The 23,521-nt window shown below is 38.7% G+C and overlaps 1 protein-coding gene across 3 annotated transcripts in view; it reads left to right on the top strand.

Moving 5' to 3' along the window:
* Rbp6 (RNA-binding protein 6) overlaps positions 1-23,521 on the top strand; it is a 509,520-nt gene that overhangs the window by 420,747 nt on the left and 65,252 nt on the right. For all 3 annotated transcript variants that reach the window (XM_066739196.1, XM_066739197.1, XM_066739199.1), the window contains one exon: positions 9,867-9,915. In XM_066739196.1, coding sequence (XP_066595293.1) covers positions 9,867-9,915 — 49 coding nt within the window. The remainder of the gene's footprint in view (positions 1-9,866; positions 9,916-23,521) is intronic.

Genomic DNA, 23,521 nt, shown 5'->3' with positions numbered 1-23,521 from the left:
ATTCTAGTAATTGACGTTGCGAGTCTAAAGCAGAAAGGGTGTACTCGAGTAAAACCAGAAGTAATGGCATTAAGAAGCCCCTGGAGAACGGAGACTGCAGCCCCCTAACTGTTACCTCTTTCTTTTTTTTTTTTTTTTTTTTTTTTTCTCGACCCTAGAAAAGCAACGATCAGTAAACCAACCCGACGACGCGACGTCAGGAACGGTAACGGGTTGCTGTCAGCCATTGTAGGCTTTGCTATAACCAGATCTGACTTTCCGACTGTAAAATGCTTCAGCTCGCATGATTCCATCATCATTTTTCACAAAACTCTTCAGTATTTCGTGTGTTATCGAGCTCAGTGATGATACATGCAATTTTTACGTCATGAAATTCCTACATTGCATCTGGTATATTTCATTAATTCATATATGATCCTAAAGAATGTTTTCGAATCATGCATAGAGAAGTATTTTCATTTTTAAACGTTTAATTATCTGGAATTATCACAACTGTGTCATTTACGACTTTTATTTTTAACACGGAGGTATAGTAGCAGGATGATGTAACTAAAGTATCTGTGTTTATGAGAAGAAGTTGCTGTGAAACACAGGGAACCACCAAAGATAAGAGAGAGAGAGAGAGAGAGGGAGAGAGAGAGAGATCTTTGCGTATGCGTGTTGCAGAGACTGGAACCCTACAACGACAAAGTCTGGTCTAAAATTTGTTCGGTTCAATGCCGGCGTTGTATGTCAGAACTCTAAGATGAAATCAACCGCGGTAGTTTCGATCCGCAAGGGTGTAGCACAACGTAGACCACCGGTTCGGTTTACGACCACTTTGTGTAAATTGGTGGTAAAGTTAGCGTCTTAATATACATTGGCTAAACTGTTTACCAAAGTTTGGAAGCAGAGACGTGTTGAACCGCCAGCTGACCAGTCCACTTTACGAAACCCATAACTAATCCAAGCGTGCGAGACCATTCGACTAACAAATTATTCGTCATGTTGCTTAACGTTTAATATAACCTATTTGACACAATAGTATCCCGTATAGTATTTTCCACCTGCTTCTCTCTGCTCGCACAGCTAAAGTGGAAAATCAACCGATGCATTATTTAATTCCATATTCATACTGTTAGCAATGGCAGCCATAATTCAATTAAATCCATGAATAAAACTCACCTTTTGTAGCAAATCTGCACGTTACAAATTAGCGTAGTGGAAATGATAAATTAAGTAACATTTGAATGTATGCAATTAAACGGCAGAGCTTTATATAAGCAATGTAACGTAATGTAAATTTCTAGCGAAGCTGCGCTGCAAGTGTATGTTCCGTTGGTGCAGCTAAGTGATATAGATGGTCCGCAAAATACGGTATAATTTGGCGAATGAGGCACGAAAAACTAATGAGAGGGATGGTAAGATCGAAAATGATTGGCCGATCATGACACGTCCACCTGACAAACTCCCATTACCTTTGCATTTGGAGTTTAGCCGAGTGCCAATCGAAAAACGATATTCGATATCTTAAATTTTCGCTTTGGTGCCACGTGTAGGCGCCTTAATTTATTTGTCCTGACACTCTTTGGGAAACACACGCAAATTTACTCTCGCAGCCTTCAATTATACGAGTCTGGACCATGTATAAATGAAAAATCACCGGAGAATCGTTACTATACTGCTCATTAGTCCACTGCGGGAGGAAAAGGGGAGAGAAATGTTTTCCAAGATAAAACTTTCCATATAGATTGGATAAGATTTTTTTGTCCCTTTAGGTTATTGCGCAGCTTGCGCATTCCTGTTTACTGAGCACTCGCTTCATTTATATTGCATATTCGATTGGCGGCTTAAATATTCAATAATGGATTTACGAAGCAACACAAAGATACTATTAGAAGCCTATCGTGCATGTAATCGATAATATTTCAATAATGAAATGGAATTAGAAGGTAATAGTCGTATGATTTATTGATTATATACGTATTCCACTGGAGTATTATATTTCGCAGTCGATATATGATAAATAAGTAAGAAGAGATGAGCAGTGATTTTCGTATTGGCGATGGATCCAATCGTACCTGGTACATTATATGGCACTAACTCGGGCAGAACAGTTTGGGAAAACGATGAGGCGAGGATATTACGTGCTCGACAAATGGATGGCCGATCGGTGGTAACAAACAAAGCGAGAGAGAGAGAGAGAGCACTTTAGTTACCTAATCCTTCTCCTCTATTATCCGTGTAAACTTTTAATGCACTTTAAACAGCTAATCGATCAATCTGAAAAGTCTCTCCTAGCTCTACCAAAACACTTGCTTCTTCGTCATTATTCAAAGCTTAATTAAAAATACTGGGGCATCTCTTGAAATTAAGCAAATTGCTAATCGCGATGCCAAACTAAAAATAGTAATACTTCTCGAGTATACTTCTTTACAAATCCGATTGCAGCTATTTGAGCTCGCGAAGACTGTCGAAAATAGAGATAGAAGTTGCATTAAGTTCATATTGTGCTTGGAAGAACTTAGGTACAACTGGGTCTCTTTCTCTCTTTCTTTGTTGAACTTATTTCGATAGTCGAGCTTAAGTAAACTTTCAGCATTTAAAAGAGAATGGCGTATTATACGTTTGAAGAATTATTTAAAGACCAGTGGGATGATTCAAAAGAGAAAAGAGAATGGTTATTCGACGTATTTATAAAGAACAAGAAATAGGTAGGTACGTAACTACCATGATGCAGAGGCAAATGAATAGCATTGGAAGAGGGAAAAAGAAGCGAGAGAGAAAGGGATGCAAAAGGGGAAAAGGAGAAAAAGTTTTGGAGTAATTTTTTCAACGCAAGAGTGGAGTACGCGGTAAAACCGTTGGCGTTCTGCAAGAGCAAACCCAATCTCCAGTAGCGTCCTTTACTAGCAACGGGAATGGTATCGATCCACATCGAACATCCGACGTGTATTGATAGTCGTACTGGCGGCATGTGCTTGTTTGCTCGAAACACCGAATTTCCCATAAAGTTTACTGCATGCCCTTCCCGCTGGAATTGCCGGAAAGATGTGGGTGGCTTACGTGTCGCTGAATAAACGGATCAACTCACCGCCTATCTCTTCGCCAACAACTTCAATTCTTCTTCTCTTTTCCCGTTTCTCCTTCTCTCTAATCTTTCCGTATCATTATTCACCCCCAATATTCAAGCAACTAAATTGCTCGAGTCACGCTAAAAAAAGTTGCACGCACAAATATAACGGCCCTATCCCTCGAATCGATGAGCGAAAGCTTTCCATAACATTTTACAGCGTTAGATTTATGTTTACTGAATTTCAGAATCGACGGAACAGGTAATTGAATAGTTTTTCACGAGAGTACGGCTATAACGACGGACTATAGTTGTTAAAAATTCACCGCCCTTAAAACACAGTTGATACTATAAAATGAAGGCCGGGCAAAGAAAGGGTGTGTAGTTTTGCAATCAGCGTGCCAGTTTAATTTCCATTATTATTCCCGAGCTATGGCAACTGATCCTGAATTTCAATACAGTTTTGTTGCGATAGGGAAGAGAGACCTGTTTTCCAAGCTTGAATTGAAGCCAAGTAAAGGAGAATCAGTGTTCCGACGCGTACAGCTCTATAAAGCGCGCGCGCGCGCGCGCGTGTGTGTGTGTGTGCGCGCAGACATTTTTGCGAATGTTAGCCCAAACGTGCGCATGAGCCAATTTTAGGGTTGAAACGGCCAAAGCAAAAAGACATGTTAAAAGCAGGACAAGGAAGAGGATGAAAAAAATTCTATCCATCTCTCTGTACACAAAAAATGAGTCAAGTAACATTTATAAACAACTCTTTCCACAAATATTTGTTTGCGCTCGTTTCACTTTTTTAATTATCAATAAAATGTTTACCACAAAACTTTTAAACTTTTTTCAAATTTGCTGCGTCGGTCAAATTATATATCTTATGACGTGTACACTTTGCTTGATTAATTATTACACAACAAAAACAACTTTTCTGTTTTATATTACAATATTGCAGTCGCATCAATTAAATTAGCATAGGCCATGGTATATAGATCGTAAAAAGTATTTTCCAGCTGTCCCCCGTGAGACAACAACATCGATCCAGCGATAATTATTGTTTTTCTAATTATCATCAATGCCGCATAGAGAGGAGCAGAGCGATACTGGTAAAATGTATTTGCTGCTGTATCTCGATTGGTGTTTTATTGCTAGTAATTGGGCACGAGATATTTCAGAGTGACAGTCGCAGGGAACTTGTATTATGCCATATTTCAGCCAATAAGCTGGGTTACTTTATCTAATAAAATTATATCCGATTATCAATGAGAGCAAATATTATGTCAAATCATTTATTAGCGGGAAATAAATACAGAAAATAGCGCGCTCTTCAATGGAAAAGTATATTTTAGCCAATATGTCAAAGTTAAATATATTATTTGATCGAGTGTAGCTAATAGTTGCGATATAGCATTGAAACGTTTAAAGTGATTCGCCAGCTAAACGGTATAGCCGCGAGAAGAAAAGGGTGGCCGGTGCATGGAAGGGATAGTAACGAGTGCAGCAAGAGCACACTGGAATCAGAAGCTAAACTAAACAGGGAGTTGGAATTCGGGGAACGTTGAAGATTTAATACACTCCGCTGCATACTAAATTCGCGTGATACAAGGGCTTTAGTGCACAGCGTGCGATACGGATGGGGCCAAGGGAAAAAATCGCAAGGCCACGCCCCGCGCTTTTATAACCGAAAGCAAAGTAGAGGAGAGAATAAAAATCAAAGCGTATAGGTGGAGGATATAGAGATATCGAAGAGTACGTATACGTCGTGGGAGGGTATATAGGGTAGCATAAGGGTGTGTGACACAGAGTCGAGCTGAAGGAGGAAACGTAGTATGGAGATGGGGAGGAAAAAGGAATGGGAGGAGGAGGATTGTTGGAGAGGAATCTGCGGTAAGTGCGAGTGGAAAAACGGGCAAGATAAGCGGAAAAAGGAGGATGCCCTGTTCTTTGAAAATTCTGAAACAGTCGTCCTTCTGTTGATGCTGGCAGGAAAGGGATGGTGGAAGAGTCGGAGGGCGTGCGAGAGGGATAGGGAGAATGGAAAATCCAGCTTCTGCTAAACCCGCGTCGTTTTACGAGCTGGCGTTAAGGCAAAAACGGCCAAACTTGCTAAGGATTCAAGCGCGGATCCGATTCCAATGGTAGAAGTGTTTATTTCAGGATAATTCTTTTGCCTCTAAATGCAATTACGGGCTTCCTGCGGGAATCGATTATCGCATTAGGTTATCTCATGGCCATATTTTTCGCCGCCGCCTTTTACCCAGGAGAATCTTACTTAAATCCAAAAGCACTTCGTGCTGTGCGTTTTAATTGCAAAGATGCGAATAGCTATTTTAACTCTACGTGCGGTGGCATTTATATACAAATTTTACCTCAGTCTATATATATATATGTACATATACATTTGCAATCCCACCGATTTTAACTTGCAATTTTTAATTAAAATAGAGCTATGCGAGCAGCGTTGTATTAATTTAACAATTAATATAAGCGATGGAATAAAATGCAGTCCCTATTATCTCTCAGTTTTTGTTTTATTAACGCGGTAATCCTTGCTCTCTATCCCAGAGACAATCTTGAAGTTTAATTATCCCCTAGTAATTGATTAAGTTTAGAAAATATCTTTCATTTGTAAAGTTTTTAGCGAGTGTGTTTTCCTCGTTCCAAGTGTCAAGTACCATGAATTCGTTGATTGCGTTAGACTCATTCAAATCCTTCGAGAAAATTTCACCACGAAAGCTTAGTGGGGAGAGGAAAATACTTCCCTAGCGGGAAATTGGCCGGTTGACCCAGATTCGACTGCCTTTTTAAATTAGTTCAGCGAATAAAGTGAGCGAGCGAGGCGAGATAGCAGGGACAACGGTACCCTTAGCTGTCTATGGATAAGGCTAAAGCCTTGTATAGGGGATAAATGAGGACCCGGTAGTTCTTCAGAAAGAAAATTGTCACCGCGTATAAAAGCAAGAGAGACAAGACAGCAATCTACTTTAGTCGGGTCCACCGAGAGCTGTAACGCAACTGGAATCGAACTTGTAATATAAGGTACATCTCGCCCACTCACCGGTACCCGATTGCTCCGCAGGGATTGTCACTCCTACCTTCGCCCCGAGAGAATCTTCTCACGGGGGAGTCTTCCACCAACAACTCTCTCTTGTACTACAAAAAAATCAAAAATTACAACCTACCCCTTCTACTCGCTTCTATAAAAGCTCTTTCTCGCATTTGACCGCTCTCAATCCTTATCTCTCTCTCTCTCTCTCGCAAACTTTAAATCCTCAGCCACTCGGCCCTCTCGTACTTTTAAAAACTTTCATCACCGGAAGCGTTAAAATTGTCCAACCAGAAAATGTGGATTAACGCATTTCGCGTCACGCGGATATCCAATGTGCAATCTATCCCTCCATAAGCTGTGTATATACCTACATGGATTGGCCTCACAACGTAAAAATCATCGTTGTACTTTTGGTAAAATCATTCGATCAAACAAAACATCTTTTTTACCAATTATGAGTCCCCATTCGTATAGTTTCAAAGTATTGGACATAATCGGATAAATAGCCTTTATTACAAAAGTTTTGACCCAAATATTTATCGTGTTTTGGGCGAGAATACGATATTGCAGAACATAAAGAGGATAAACAGACGGATGATCGCCTGGGGCTACTCCAATGGAATCACTGCAGTAATAGGCCTTTAACCAAGTATAAAAGCCCAATAGGATATAAAGAGAGTCAACGTATAGGAAACAGTCCGTTAAGAAGAGGAATAAATTGGATTTACCATAACTGAGGAAAACTTTGTTAACTTTAATTTTTCACGACTCATTCATGTATGCAATTAAATAGTTTCTCCAAAACCTATGCCCGATACCCTAGTTAGATAACAGGAAATTTTGTAGTTATAAAAACAGACAATTTTTCATTTCGAATGATTAAAAGTTAAGTAGTACAAAAGCTTTTAAATTTATAATTGGAGCTTCCATTCAGCGTCGTATAACGAAATTCAAACAAGCCTTTGCAAGCTGGTACGCGCAAAGAGGCAAGTAAGGAGCAATAGTTATAGGTATAAAATGAAACGATTTTTTCCTTTAAATTCAATCGATTTAATTTTCAAGGGGAAGGTTTAATTGTTATCTCGGATTACGTTTACATGCATATAATGGCAGTGTCGTAAATATAGCTGTAGAGGCGAGTGAGTAAAATAGCTGAGCCCAAGGTGCTTGGGGGGTTATTGATATTATATTTTGGGCCATTTCCATCCATAGTCCGGCCAGAGGACGAAAGTTTGGTTATCACCGTGACCAGAACAGATTTGACGCTGTATCGTAAAGTGATCCCCGCATTGGATAATGCATTGTCCATGGGGTATGAAAGCGTTAAACGATCCTAGATTGACGCACACCCCTCTCAAATATCGTTCACCGCACCCCCAACCAGCAATAACTCCAAACCGTTTCTTTTATTGCAGCTGATACCTATTATTATCGTTGAGATTGCAGTGCCTTTTGCTACTTGGCAGAGCGTCGTTTCCCTCTTTATACGTCCTACTTATCGATCTTCATCTACTTCTCAATGAAAAGGATACGTTATATAGATGCTGCACAATCTCGCGACTTGTATTAAATAATTGATGTCTCGCATAGAGTGCATATATTCTTCAATAGCTTTCAGTTACTATAAATTATCAGAGCGCCAATGGTGTCTATGCAATGTCAATAACGTGTTCAAACTTTTCAATAATATTAATACACCCTGAATGTAGGTAACGACGTAACGGACTCGGTTCTTTTATGGTTAAAGAGTGGGAGGAAAATTTGACATATGGGAAATTATCGAGATGGAGGAATTAATATAGGTTTATCGTTGAAAACTCGCGGTATACTTTAATGTCGCTATATGAGATTCAAAAAGCAAAGGGGTAAAGGTAAATCCCTATTGTTTCCAATGTCCTATAAATCCCGTTTGCCCATCCAGCTTTCTCTTGCTGACGGCTCTGTGCTCCTCTTTCACAATCTCGGTCGCACTTTGGCCTTCCGACTACCCTCGCAACGCCCTACAATTCCGACAAAGCATCGCCTTCCGCGGCAGCATGCTTCGCGTAAATCTCGGAGGCCAGCTGTGCTTTACGACACATACGTAGTATCCGCAAGGATACACGCCCGAATCTCTTCGTCATTTCGCCCGATTCATGCTCCTGCAAAAGTCAACTACTGACTTTTCCCGCTGACGACTCTAGCCTCGACCTTTGAAAACCATTATCGCACCACCGCCCTTATTCTTATAAACGAGCTTACCACGATCGATTTTACTTTCTTAAGAAAGACAATTGTACGTTAAAAATCGTTAATTAAGTTAAAATTAATTTAAGTTTAGAAAAGATTTAAGTTTATAATGCAAAGGCGGCTTGCGAATGTGTGAGAACATGTTAAGAAGGAAATAAATCATTGCGTTACGTTAAGATTTGGTTATTTGAAGGTTCGTGTTAGGTTTATGGTGTGCCATAAGCCAATCAATGGTGACTGAGAGCCGAACATTGACAACTTACGGCTAGGGATTCTTCCTGAGGCTGCACTGTATATACCTTGGTAATTGAAGGTAGTGGTTATATGGAGAGACAGGTAATGACCTGAGTGGTAATCTCGAGCACAATTCTGTTACACATTTGTGGCCGTATTGGTTGAAGGCGCAGGGCACCACAAATCCTAAGCACGGAGGTGTCTTAGTCAGTAGACAATAATATGAATTATTATGATTGCAGTGTACACTAGAAGAAAATGTTAACAAGTTTTGGATAGACTATGCGAATCAATCCAAATTTGTAGGTAGCAGTTTAGTTTTAAGCGGATCTTTTTGTAAGGAAAGCATAGCGGAGTAAAATAAAATTTATCAGCAAATAAGTGAATTTGTTATGATCCACCACCCCCCACGAAATAAAATTTTACAACAATATAAATAGAGGCCGACAGTACTGCTATAATATTTGATAAAAACGCTTATTCAAGGGATAAACCGTCGATTTATAAGATTAAATGATGAAACTTATAATCGAAGGTAAAATTAAGCAAATCACTCGATGCTTTCTCTAATTACCTTATACGTAATGACATTCTGTTTTATTTTAAATTACTCTCGTTAAATTTTAGATTAAGTTACAATAATCTATCTTTCACCCTATTCGTTATGTTTGTAGTTTATTAAATGCCGATCCAAGTTTTTTGCACGGCGCAGTTAATTATAAAGCTTCGAACAGATTTTTGCAACAATATATTATTTTTCTCGTTTAAATTCCTATTTAATTAAGATGTATATTCATATATAGTTTTTACGCAAAATTTAATACTATAATTATATATAAACAGGAGTTTTCCCAATACACGTCAAATTTAAATGTATCTATCATAGTGGATACAATACTCATCGTCAGATACAACTTGAAATGTAATGATTTATCATTATACGTATCGTGTGTTTTTTTATGGAAAAATTTTGTTGTACCCTAGTAAAGCTTATCGTTATAATATAATTTTGATCATATTATTGTATTCCGTCACTTTTTACCTTTTTTTTTTAATATCACGAAATAGAGTAGATTATTTTGAATTCGTAGCAGTTCCCGTAATATTCCATTCAGCATTGCAACAGAATACTTTAATATACGACTTTAACCAAACGCAAGATCTCATTTAAATTTCTTCACGGTATTTTATATAGGTCTTGGTATAAATCTGATAGAATAAATTTAGTAAGAGCAGTAAATATATTTGAAAAGTTTATCAGATCATTTATCATTATTTAATCTAAAATGAGATTCTATTTTATTTCAGATTGAGGATGCAATGCTGATGTTTGACAAACAGACCAACAGGCACAGAGGTAAGTCTTATTATCATTTTATAATTTTCTTTATATGTGCTAAATAGAACTATTACTTGCAACGCGTACAATTAATTCTAAATAGTAGAAATCAGCGCGGAACTGTATCATACGTATAAATCATAATGCAGGACGTATTTTGAACATTATAACTTTGCGCAATTAACCCATATTGGCAATACAGTTGAAAATATAGACGATACTGTACCGTGTTTGACGAGTCAATAATAGACACATTTTCCTGATTGTACGTAGCCGAGGTAATTGACGAGCTAGTTGAAACTGTAATTAGTAATTACGGTAATTTGTGTCATGGATGACGTCATAGTGAAATATTTCTAGAAATCCATACCCTAATTAATTTCAATAAGGCAAACGAAACTGGAAACATGCCAAAAATTAATAAAGAAATTCATTTGAATTGTACCGGCTTAAATTGTACTAAATATTATAGCTACATTTCGTGAACAAGAGTTATCTCTTTACGATTTAAGTTATTTGTTTACCTTATAGCAAGGGTATAACTATTGAACTGTCAGGGTACGGAAGAACACTACACATTGCTATGAAAAGCATTTACTCGAAAGGAGTAATATGTAGAATATTAGAAGAACGGTATCCCCAATAGCACAAATATCCTCGGGACATCCTTAGAACGCTCCGAGGATATCCACAAGTTCAATAAACATGCCGAAGAAGACCCTTGAATATCGCGTGCTGTCAGGGATATATAATGAATTCTCATTACTTTATACTGATTTATAGTTTTTTAAAGGGTTGAAGAATATTCCAACAGGCGCCCTCCGATTAATTAAGCACAAGTAGTAGGATTTCTGTTTGAAAGCTATATGCTCTCAGTGACTGTTGAAAAACATCAATCGAGTATGACAGAAAAATACACATTGACGGTAAAAAAACTGAGAACGCGTATTCGGTCAGCCGAGTCATTTTGGGAGTAGATATAAAATACACCCTATGCGAAACGAGAATTTTAGTACTCTTCTTATCAGACGATGATTCTGCCTGTGGTTACCCATAAATTTGTAACATCTTTGGGCTTTAGTCAATCATGCCCCACGCATAACAATGCTTTATAGCGTCACAATATGACGTATTCTTTTTTTCACAAATATGAAAATAAAGAAAAGTCGTACTCGATCTTGAAGCCGTAATTACTCACATGCACACATTAAATCTTAATAATTAAGTTATCTTCCAGTCCGTCTTACATAAATATTCTATCTAATTACATCCGATACTTTGATTAAAGCCGAATTTATTTTCTGAGAAAATATAATGGACCATCGCAGATTTAAATGCACACACTGATAATTATGAAAATAATGTTATTTTCCTCTTATTTATTTTTCCTTTCTGCGAAACAATGTTTATGTTGAACGTTACTTATTGTAGGGAAACTCACTGAGCGTAAAGAAGGATTTTTTTTTTATAGAAATTTTATAGACTAGACGTACGTGCATGGTATATCGAAGTAATCAGACACTATTTCTTGATAGGTATCTGGAAAAAGGGTGAGCGGGATTAGAGACAAACAAGAAGGTAGATGGAGATACGCGATGAATGAAATATCAGCTCGACCGCGTAATATATGGAGCAAGTCGATTTTCTCTCCCTCGCGGCTCTCCCTCTTCCCCCTCGCCACTCATCCTCTTAGTATCTCGCTCGGCAAGAGGATGACAAGGACGCGAGACGGTGAGGGGCAAGGGGACTGTTCAAGCCCGTATCCATTCACGTCAGTGCTTGAATAGGGTCGATAATCGTTCGCGATCCGGGTCCCTGCCCGACCGATAATCGGAAGTCTTTCTATCTTTTTTATCGGCATTCGACATCTCTTTCTAACGTCTCCCTCAAACCTCCTATCTCGTCCCTTCGCGATGACTGCCAGGTCTCGGTGATAGATTCTAATATCGCTTATGAAAAATAGGGCCAAATGGGATATGAAAGCTGGCTCTCTTCAATGCCATAGAGGTTTACCTATCCCCTCGGATTCTCGTTTCGGCCATCTGACAGAATGGAAGAGAAGATGACGCTAGTGCGCAACTAAAACGCACAGATAGCAAAGGCTAATTGCAATATGCAAATGTTGTGCCTATATATTTATCAAATTTTATATATATATATATATACACTATATGTATATGTTGCAACGTAAAAAAGCTATTTCAGAACAGACCAGAGTGGAAAAGTTAGATAAGTATAGACATTGAATGTAAAAGAATAGACTAAGTCTGAAATTTGATTCATTCTTATGTTTGATTGAAAATATAACATTTTACGATTTAAGTAAAATAAAAGAATCTTTTTAACGAAACACAAGTCAATCATTTTTTAAATCATACTTATAACCCTTTAAATTACATTAAAAGTAATTTTAAAGAGTGCTACAATACATATATATATATATATATATATATATATATACAAAAAAGGATATAATAAAGAGGGAAAGGGAAAGAAACTCTCAATTATTGATTCGGAAGGATGTAGTTTAACGAAACGGTGGATGGGGAAGGAGGAGAAATTTCTAAGCCGCGCGTAATCTCTCACACACTGACATTCAATACAATCTCTAGCCAACTAGTCAACGGAGTTCAAAACTTGAATTCTCCTCTCTCCCCATCAGACTCCACAACATGGAACTTCTCTTACAGTATCCGACTTCGTAAGGTTATACGTGTAGCTAGACTTTCAGCAAACGTACTTATGTTATCGTCGAAACATCAGACCCTTCGTTTAACGATACGTGTTAATTGAGATTATTATAGTAAAAAAAGCAGAGAGAAAGCGAAACAATATATATATATATAAATTTCAACGAGTTTCCTGCATAATTTTGTTGTATCTTTTCTAAAAAAGCAGTAAATTATCTTCTGTCTGTGTTTTTCTTAGAAAGTGGCACGAAATTAGGTTGAATCTGCAGAGCGGTTAAAAGACGCGAGAACAAGTGCGGATAGCGAATTAGAGAGAGAGAGAGAGAGAGAGAGAGAGAGAGAGAGAATTCAATCGATCATTGAAAGAGTTTTTGGTAGTTTAAAATTCCTGGGGGAGCTTGATGGTGCAGTGGAGGAAAAAAGAGTCCGTGGAGGACACTACGCTTGGCATTTCCGGACAATTTCGAGTCTCGATGGCTCCCGTAGCGAGCTATGATTTCCACGTGGATGGGCAACTGCAGCTGCAGCAAAGCGAGTCTAGGCTCTATGTGGTAGTGGAAGCGCGCGAATATAGCTTGCAGTGCGATTATCCAAGCTTCGCTGCCCAAAGGATTTTCCCTTTCGTGAGACCCCGTAAGGCAGGGATGGAGACCATGTACAACGGAAGTAAGAAACGCTTGGTGGATTCTCCTCTCGTCCACACCCACACGTGCACCACCCGCATTCTAAGCGCTTAAGCACATCTTCCGAATCAAATATACCATCGTACTAGTACCAGACATTTAATATTATGTACCTATAATACTTATACGATATATAGATAGCGTACATGCTATAAGACTTATTTCTTCAATCGTTCCTTATTACACCTCTACATATACGCAATATACACGAACATTTATATATCCGTATACATTTTACCTTTACCGAAGAGAGTGAAAAGAGAACTTGATATTCGTCAACCTGCTGATTTTTCAATAAAGACAAATTCCATGATGGAGCGTATACGGACACGCGTCAAAGAGACTGATTTCGATCAGTTATTGAATCCTGTACGCGCTCGCCTGCTTTCACAACGGATTACGCTGCCTGGAAACTGACAACGGTAAAAATATATCACCACTCGTTTCGATACTTTTTACCCGTCCATATAAATTTAATATACATATATATATATATATATATATATATTTATATATCTATCGATACGCTCATTGTGTTACTTTTATAACGTATTTCTATCAGAAAAAGGACGACGCGAGACTATTGTATAGTACGTGTTATGTATAATTAATGTAAATGCAGGTTCTTGGAAAATATCTGCAGCGTGGGGCGATGATGTAAAACGGTCGAATTCTACCCTTTGTAGGTAAGATATAATTACTTGGTAAGGTAGTTTTCCTCCAGCCGGGGGAGAGAAGAGAAGTTGACAAAGTCCCGAGGGAAAGTTTGGTCCCTGGGGACGGAAGTGTTATGCTAGTTTGACGTAATCCCGATGGGATCGTCTTCGCGGCCTTTGCTGCCTGGACAAGTCGCTGCCGGTCGGTAAACCGTAATGTTCAACTTCGGTACGTATGCAGAGGGCTCGGGCCATTGCGCGATGCGGCTTGAGAATAGTTCCCGCCTATAAAGTTTCAGGACTGAAACCCAAATAGTTGGCGCACTCTGTCTGCTGCTCCGTTTCCTTTCTACGTGCGCCATACGCCTCTACATAAGCCAACTTCCAAGATCATGCTGCCTTACCGCTACGCTCCGCGAGTCAATGGGCACAGCAGTCGAGTGAAAGCTCCAGATTGATCCTCTTTTATTTCTAACGACCCCATACCAATCGCTTCTCTCTCATATGCCTTGTGTCTCACTCCACCTCTCGGACCCCCCCATACAATTATACCTTCAGGCCAAAACTTTCTTGGTCCTCTCTCTCCTCTCTCTCTCTCTCTCTCTCTCTCTCTCTCTCCCTGGCCATAACTCTTACATTCAAAAGTTAAAAATTTTTCTACCTTGATTCACGACGATACACGCTCGAGTCGATTGAATCTTTGATATACGAAGAGTTCTTATCTCTCAAATGGAAAATGTTGAGGTTAGCATTGAAACTGCCAATAACATTAACATTTATAGTTTAGGCGCGCATGCATAAATTTCAGAGGCTCGTATATGAAATGGTTCTGCTGCTAGCTGTTTGTAGGATTTTCCAAAGGCATATACCATAGTCGATAGAGAGTTTACTTAGAAGGTAGTATATGTAGGGTATAAAGTTAGTATTAGAAAGTTTGCGAAGCACCTGTCTCGACCGACAGGGCGTTTCGGTGTAACGTTAAATTTTTCAGTCGGTAGTAACGTATGAAAAAGTTAGGCGCGTAGCGTGCGCGCGATCTGGATAGGAGCCCTCGTAAAAATATCGTGTCTTTTATGAAAAATTCTTTATAGGAGGGAAGTTGTTTCCTCTCGGACGGGCTCTAGTCGAGCAGGAAAACTCGAAGCTTCGCTTTTTTCGGGAAGGGTGTAGCAATGCCAAGCGAGGAGAGGAGCTGCAGCCGGTAAGGGCGGTAAGCGCGCGCGTACGAGTATCCTGTGTATATGGGTATGGGGAGAGTTGGGCAAGGAGGAAGCGGGGGGTGGCCACCGTGCCGCGCCGCGCCGCGCCTTTCGCCCGTTACTGCAACTTTTGTAAACTCCTTCGAGGAACTCGTCGAGGTATGGCCTGGAAACTTCTCAACGATAAATGCTTCCGGGTAAAGGATGTTACGTAAGGGATCACATGCACAACTGTACGTACTCGCAGGAGCGAAACCTCCATCGAATTTTACCGAACGTGTGCCATCAGTCGCGGATTCAACTCGCAAGTCGCTTCTCTACCCTTGGACTCTCTCATCCAGGATTACCGGAATTGCTCGATTTATTCTTCCAATCGCAGTGGACCCTTGCGATGCTTCATCCACCTACACACACACACACACACACAAGCGCGCGCGACCCTCCCCTCCTCCAAAAACTTTCCGTTCCATCTTTTCTCCCGTAATCGCGCGCGCGTTATACTCTTTATATTCCATAGATTTTATCCTTCGGTCGAAGCACCCTTCGGACATTTTAACCCTCTCCCATCGAAATTTCAAACGGACACGACCAATCGTATATTATTATTATGTACATCTAGACCCATAAAACGTTCAATTTACCTTCTAACTCGATCCTACTCTCATATCCAGAGGCGCGCTAAAACTTTTGTATATATATGAATGTTATTTTACTATAGCCGCAAAAACGACGTTTCAATTTGCGCTTGGATGCGAGAGCGAGAACGAGAAGGTATTCGAAATAGCGCGCATATTCGACTCGCGTGAACCTATATATTTAAATTACAGTCCGGCCCTCCCATAAGTTTTGCCCCCGCGCTATCCCATGCTTGTTTCCAAACGCAAGATATTCTAATGTAACTGCTAAAATATTCTAACCTTATTCTAATTTCCCCACACGCTATGGTAAACTTGTCCATGGCGTATCCAATGGAGAAGGAGTTAAGTTTTGCCGATCCAATATCTACGATTCTCAGTGGAGGTATATATATAGCTACTCGTATCTGCAATTTCCTTTAAATCCGGATCTACCGGTGAATCATGGAGCCTTTATCATTGATAAAGCGCGATGCACCGCTACCACTAGCAAAACTTTTACGAATCCTCCCATGCAAAATGTAATCTCGACGTCCTTGTCATTGTTGTCGCTGTTGTTGGTCTCGGTAAAAAGGAATGCTGACACGAGTATAAGTTGTATAAGGAAATACGTTCTTTCCATACCATTATGGGGCATCGACACGCTCCAATTGTCACATGTGCTTGACGAGCCGTCTCTGCACTGGATACTCCAAACTATGAGAAGCTCGCCGCGCTCTCGGTTTTCCTCCTCGAATAAGAGCCATGCAGAGATTTTGAAATATTGAAACGCGAACGTCACGCCTCGTCCCTTCAACCCCCTCTCTCTTATTATACTCTCTCAACGCTACACCTATATATACGTATATATATATATATATATACTTGGAATCATTCCACTGACTATTTTACAAACTGCAACGTACCTACCTACATTTGGCGCTCGATTGAATCTCTCCAGTACAGCACCTCCACGTACTTTCAAGATTTTCACGATTCTCCTTCATTGCGCTCGATGAAAATTCTCTCCTTTTTCTTTTAATACATCCTACATTTTTAAGAAGCCTCTGTATACGTGTGTGTGTGCGCGCGCCTTCTCTTCTCCCTGAGTGCTCGTACTAATAATAACCGGGCATAAATTAAATTTCTTTCGGCTGGTACTTTTAAAGAAAAATGAGTAAATGTAAGCAAGATAATCGGTGAAAGGAGGAGATTTTCGAGGCTACAATATCTATTTGTCAGAATCTTTTAATCTTCTTGAAAGACATGCTTCCCTAAAAATCTACCCAATCCTCTTTCTAGACGTTTCCGGACTAGTGTTTTTCTACTGCGGCTTTGCTTTGTTCCGCCTCGTCGTACACGAATGTAGCAATATAATCTCTTCCACTTTTCCGCCCTTTACTCCTCCCCTTCTCAGCTCCCTCTCTCTCTCTCTCTCTGTCTCTCCCGCGCGCGCGCGGGCTTTCTCCCCCAAGCTTTCCGTACACTCACCACGCTCTCGATCCTTCCGTGACGACCGCGCACACACGTACACATAATTGCTGTATCGCAATTTTATTCTGGAATCTGTTCCGTTTATCGAATAATCCACGATTTCGTAGACGTAAACGAGTTTCCCGTAATTCCAGGCCTCTTGCCAGCCTGAGTAGGTTTCATCGTCGGAGAGGAAAGAAAAGAGGAGGAAGAGGAAGAAAGTTTTTCGCGCGATTGAATTCGGTTGCCTATATGCTACAACCCAATGGCGAACCTGTCTCACGAATCTTTTTTATAGTATAACTGCGTGCAGTGCAGCTTCCCTTATCAAAGCTGCAGAACTCGAAGAAAAAAGAGATTTGGTGCGACGAATGAATTTCGACGAGAGAATGATGAAAGAGAAAAAGGGGGTTGCACGAGATAATGCGAAAAAGAATGCAGAAAAGTTAGACGACGACATATTTGTATATGTGTATATAGCTTAGTTTAGCGTTTTCAACTTTATTTAAATATATTTAAGTGATTGGTTTATTCTTCTAGGTGTCTGTATGCGTCGTTACTGCTATTACCGTAATTTTCTTTATAGCACACTGGCTATTTGCAATGACTCATCCATACACTGGTTAATGTTATTTTAGTAAATGTAACCTTATCTTTTTAATGCTGGTGCTGCAACGGGCTTAATTCCTCGTCGGGATGTCCTTCTCGCTCTACCGTCATTTGCCAAGTGCTCCTCTTCGACTGTCATCGACGTCGACTTTAGACGTCACAGCTCTTTAGTGTGTGTGTGAGCTTCTTTCTTTCTCTCCATCTCCCTCTGCACAAGCCTTTTATACACTCTTCTATCACTAACTTCTTTACTTCCGTTGCACCCTTCGTGCTTGCGCCTTTCGACGTATTTCCTTTCCTTCTTACACTTTTCTCTGTTGTACAAGTACGCTTTATTATACTGTGTATAACCTCCCAGGCACGGTCATCCCAGAAACACACTTTTCCATTTGTATACGGTTATACAAATATCGTTTTTTTTAAATTATGTCGCCCCGTGTTCGATTTATCGCTATGTGCTAGGCGATAACCTTTCGTTCATGCCTGGACTTTGGCGAGTAACGGCCAAGGGGAAAAACCCTTTCACCCTGCGAGAGGGGGGATCGACATCGCCACCCCATTATACGTGCCGCGTATAAAAACTCTGAGCAAAAATTCGTACAAAGGTAAAAAACTGCTTGCAAGTTATTTAGATAACAAAATATTTATATCAAAGTATTACTAGATATTTATATAAATTATTTATAAGAATCCTTGAGAAAAATATTTGCAACTCTTTAGCAATTCGTATAGTAATTGTTATAGTAATATTGATTAAAAGCTATAGCTTTGCCAAGAAATTTTATTTCAATTATTAGACCATAAAGAATTGTTCAAAGAAAAGGAGAAATTTCAAAATTTAGTTACAATACGAATCTCTCTGGTGGTTCCTTTCTATACGTGTATAAATATAGACCAGAATCACTGAGGCTTTCATTAGTGAAAGGTACAGTTGAACAGAATTGGCAACCTTGACTCTAGACATTTTAGTCTACCATTCAACCCTCTACAATCTTCAATAGTCTGCACTTGCAAGCTTTGAATCGAGCTTTCCAGATATCCAATGAATCGATCCACCGGAAGAAGGTCCTACGGCAGTTCTCTATCGAGCTTCTTTGCTTCACCTGAAGCAATTCGCTGAATCGACCACGAGGTATAACCGCGAAGCAAATGGTGCACATCATTCACGGCGAAGATACTAAAATATTGACCGACAAATATTTCGCCAGCATATACTACACCATGATGGGCAAACGTAAACTTAACAGCTAAGCACTTATAATAAACATAAGTGCTATCATTAAGTTCACGTACCAGATCGTTTTCCTAAAATCCACTTTGCAAAGCCCAAATATCTCATCCGAGTATGTCAATTATTAGGATAAATAAATTGGATATGAAGCAAACTTGATGAGATTTGGCTAAAAACCAAAGATTAATAATATACATATTATTGTTTAAGAAAATAAATCATAAACAGTAGGTTTCTAAATTCTCTATTGATAAAACTTACGTTTAAAAATAAACAGTTGCTAAATAATTCCGTTAAAAATACGATTTTTGAGGGGATATGGCATGTGCATTATTCATGATAAGGCTGAAACTTTAAAGATGTAAACATCTCACATCGATGACGGATAATCAATCAAAAGACATGAGTCAGAATTTCAGTTTGTTCTTCTAAAGCACGACAAACTGCATAAGCGTAACCTCAAAGGGATGACACTGCTTTAGGAAAAACTCTAAATATTATGTTATGTTAAAATAGCTTTTGTGTTCACTAGCAAAAGTCGGAAATGCGACAAGAAACTCAAAATTTTCACCTATTCCAAGGTTCATTAGATAAAGCATTGATTGGTTGGCTACGCGCGTAAAGTCTCACCATAACTCCTTAACGACTTTAGAAATGATCTTATATTTGGTTTATCACTATAATTTACGTAGTTTCTCGGCATAAAAATAAACTTTGTTAGACTTGTGAAATATTCTTCTGACGATTAAGATAATTAATCAATCTTATCTATCCGATGTATTCACCAGCTGATGCCAAATCTTCCAATTATGAATTGTCTGTCGCGAAACCGTCATTTTCCACTGATACCTCCTTATCGTGTCTCTTTACGCACGTTATATCCCCTTTATGAGATAGAGAGTTTATAAGACATTACTCGGAAGAGAACTGTTTCAAATTTAATGAGAAATAGGTCAAGAAAATATAGGAGATATCTTAAAAATCGAATGATTCCAGTTAAAGTTTTGAAGAAAGTATCAAGTAAGATTAGAGGTTTCGCTCTATACATTCTTTAAATTCAATAGCGCAATAAACATGGATATAGCATGATGCGGGTTTTTATACATATATGTATATACGGTAGCCCAGTTGTATTTGTGGAAAAAAAACTGTATTATTATTCGTTGACCTCATGGCCTGCAGTACGGAACTACGGAGGAGCCATATTATTCACATTGACTCGAGCTACCAGGTCATGTAGATGGAGAATTTGTAATGCGAAATGAATGGGGGAAAGTGCAGCACGGGATCTGTAGTAGCAATAACTCGGAGATTAAAACAGAATTAAAAAGTGTGCTGAATTCATATTTGTGTCAAGTAACAAGAGGGACAGGTTGCCATTTGTTGAGACCGAGGCTATACCGCAGCGAATAGAAAGAGAGCAACACGCGATACTCACCCGCGCACTCATCTTTCCTTCCAACGTTATTCTTTTCGCATTCGTATTCGCATCCCTATCGGTATCCCGATTTTTAACCCGACCATACGAGTTAGCGAGAGGAATTATTAGCAGAAACCACATCCATCCACTATATATATACGATATCCCTGCTAAATCTCTACTCTGCATGATTCGCGAAATGTCCAACCTGTAGATCTCTGCATAAAGTAACAATTAAAAACCTCAGACATAGCTACATATTACTTTATAATTCATTTATATGACGATTTTTCAATTTCTATACAATATCAACGAATATATATATAGTACTGCATTTATTTAGACGATCAGCTTACCGCATTAAAAAATGTAACAAATGCTCGCTTTCTATAAGAGATATATATATGTATAATATATGTGCTCTTATTGGATAAACTTTTTAAGAGTGATTAAAGCAAGAAGATAGCTTCATTAAAAGTTGCACGCTTATCCCATTAATCGAAGGCGGCTTGGATTAGATTTTCGATTGCGGAACTGCTAGCTTAGAAAATAGCTGCTAAAGCAGCACCGCTGCTCGAAGATGGGATGCATTCCCGAGACAGGAAGTAGATCGATCACTCGTTCACCTCGTTTCAGCGCGATGACAACCTCCTGAGTAGTCTCGAGTAGTGCCTAACAGGTTCTGACGAGGCTTCGCCTCGATCGACGAGAGCAATATGCGATAGCTGTTCAATCATTCCTCGCTTAGAATACTCCATCCTGCGGAAGCGGATTTTCCAATACTCCCTGCTTTATGGTGTAATTGTGCTATGCCTGCACTCGATCCGGACTTTACCATAGTTTTTATATTTATAGCCGCTCTCTGCTATTTTCAAACGGAATTCACCTCGTGTATTACAGGTGAATTTAAGCTATTTAATGAAGTTAATCCTCTTTGTTACTGTCGAACTGTTATTTTCAAAACCGTACTGAAAATCGTTTGAAGCTTATTATCAGTAAACTTGTACATTGTACGCCCAGGTTGTTTAAAGCCGCTTCAAAAATTTCAATATTATAAATATATGTATATACAATGTATGTATACCTATAATATAATTTAATAGCCGGTGGTTTTTATTACAAATGGGGTAGACGTTAAATTTTTCAATGTAATCAAAGAGCTAGCGAAGAAAACCATTTAATCTGTAATAGGAAGAACTTTCTCCTTTCTACGATTTATTAAGATGAACTTTATTAAAGTACTGTTAGCTGTAGTACCTCGTATAATGATTTTTATCAGCTACATTTTAATTTTCATTCATCTTTAGTAAGATGAAACAGAAGTCGGGCAAACTCGTTTGGAATAATATTTGCTGTATAAAAGAGGGTATTGGGAGTGACAGCTGACTGTTCATTATTCCTGGATTACTAGACTGATGCGCAATAACAGGGTGGAGGAAGCAACAATGGGGACAAGAAAAAATACAATTTAGTGCATGTAGTCAACGTAAGAGCAGCGTCTCTTATTGGAAAAATCCAACTCTCAGCTGCTTCTAGGCTAAAATCTTTGTTTACTCTGTACAATTAATTTACGTATAAGTAGAATATGTAGGTATACAAGATGAAAATTTTAGCATGCAAATTGTCGTATATACTATTTTCCGATGTTTTATGAAAAATTTAATGAAAGAGATATAACTTTAAAGGATATGCAGAGATCAGTTAAGGTAATTGATATTTGAGGAAAGTAAGGAAAGAAAGAAAAAAGCTTTAGGCACGTAAAACTTAATTTTATTTTAAGCAAAAGTTATGTAGCCCTATACAATTAATTGACACGCATTTTAAGTACAGCCAATTGTGCGGTTCTTGAAATTAACGAAACACTTTAATTACACTCGATTCTACTTTATGGGTCTTGCTGGAAGCATAATACAAGGAACAGACGGACGGGAGTAGACGTTCTGGAATTACGAGCGTCGCTGGATGAACGTAACATCTGTGAAAATAGGTAATTTGTCGACGTTTCACTGCACTCATTAAATACCAGAAGCCTACGAGATTCGAACGAATTGGTCTCGAAGGGCCAGATATTAAATCCATAGAAGTACGTGCGTGCACCTGGCAAATGAAGTTAATTTCAACCTAGGTCCCACAGGAACAGCTCTAAAATCCAACAGCGTTCCCTTGCTATTCCCTAACCAATGCCAATGTATTAGCATCTTTCTTTTCACTCTGCTTGTCCATGTTAGAGTTTAATGACAATAAGATTTCATAACAAATTTTATTCTTGCATACTTCCACATGAAAATACCTTTACTTTTGCTCTATCTATCTCTTTAGAATCAATGGAAAATTAACCATTTAGACTCTGTAATCCATGAGAGAATGATTTATTATTATTTAATCTTTCTAGCTACATTAGTTTATCATAAATTATATTGATATACAGAGTACATCTTCACGTCATTATAATTACACATTTCCCTTTTGTCGAGACATAATTATTCGTTTTAGCCTGGGTTGGTCGACATGAAATTCTTTAATCGGTATACAGCGGCGCGTCTGTCGATTATTACCATTCACACTGAAAAGGGTCGTTGATGTCGTTTTTGTGTGTGCGTGACTGGTACAATAGGCTATTGCGTGTATTCCGAAATAAATTGTCCATTTCACGACATAGATGAATGATCCTTCTTAAACAAATATCCTGTTTCTCGGCGAAGATTCGACATTTTCACACAACTTGATCTTTCATACGATTTGGTTCCTATACTTTCCGACATAAGTCAATGATATCAGGGCATGAATTTGTAATATTATAATGGGATTATACCGATATATACCCATTGTTAAAGAAATAATTACCATGGTATTTTTGCATGGCAATACGTGTTGCCCACTTTAAGGAAACATTTAGATAACGTTTATGATTTATAAATAAATGTAGATTTTCGCAAAAAGTTTTCAACCATACATATTTAAACGAAAGCAGAGTATAAACAAGTTTATTTATCTTGTGCATACGGTATATTTTATGCATACGAGCTTGCCCTTTTGCTTCTAACTTTTC

The sequence above is a fragment of the Prorops nasuta genome, unplaced genomic scaffold, assembly GCF_024137725.1.
Source record: "Prorops nasuta isolate Cenicafe-Biocafe unplaced genomic scaffold, Cenicafe_Pnas_1.2 PNAS00019, whole genome shotgun sequence".
Taxonomy (NCBI): Eukaryota; Metazoa; Arthropoda; class Insecta; order Hymenoptera; family Bethylidae; genus Prorops; species Prorops nasuta.
This window is presented reverse-complemented; position numbering and strand designations above follow the sequence as displayed.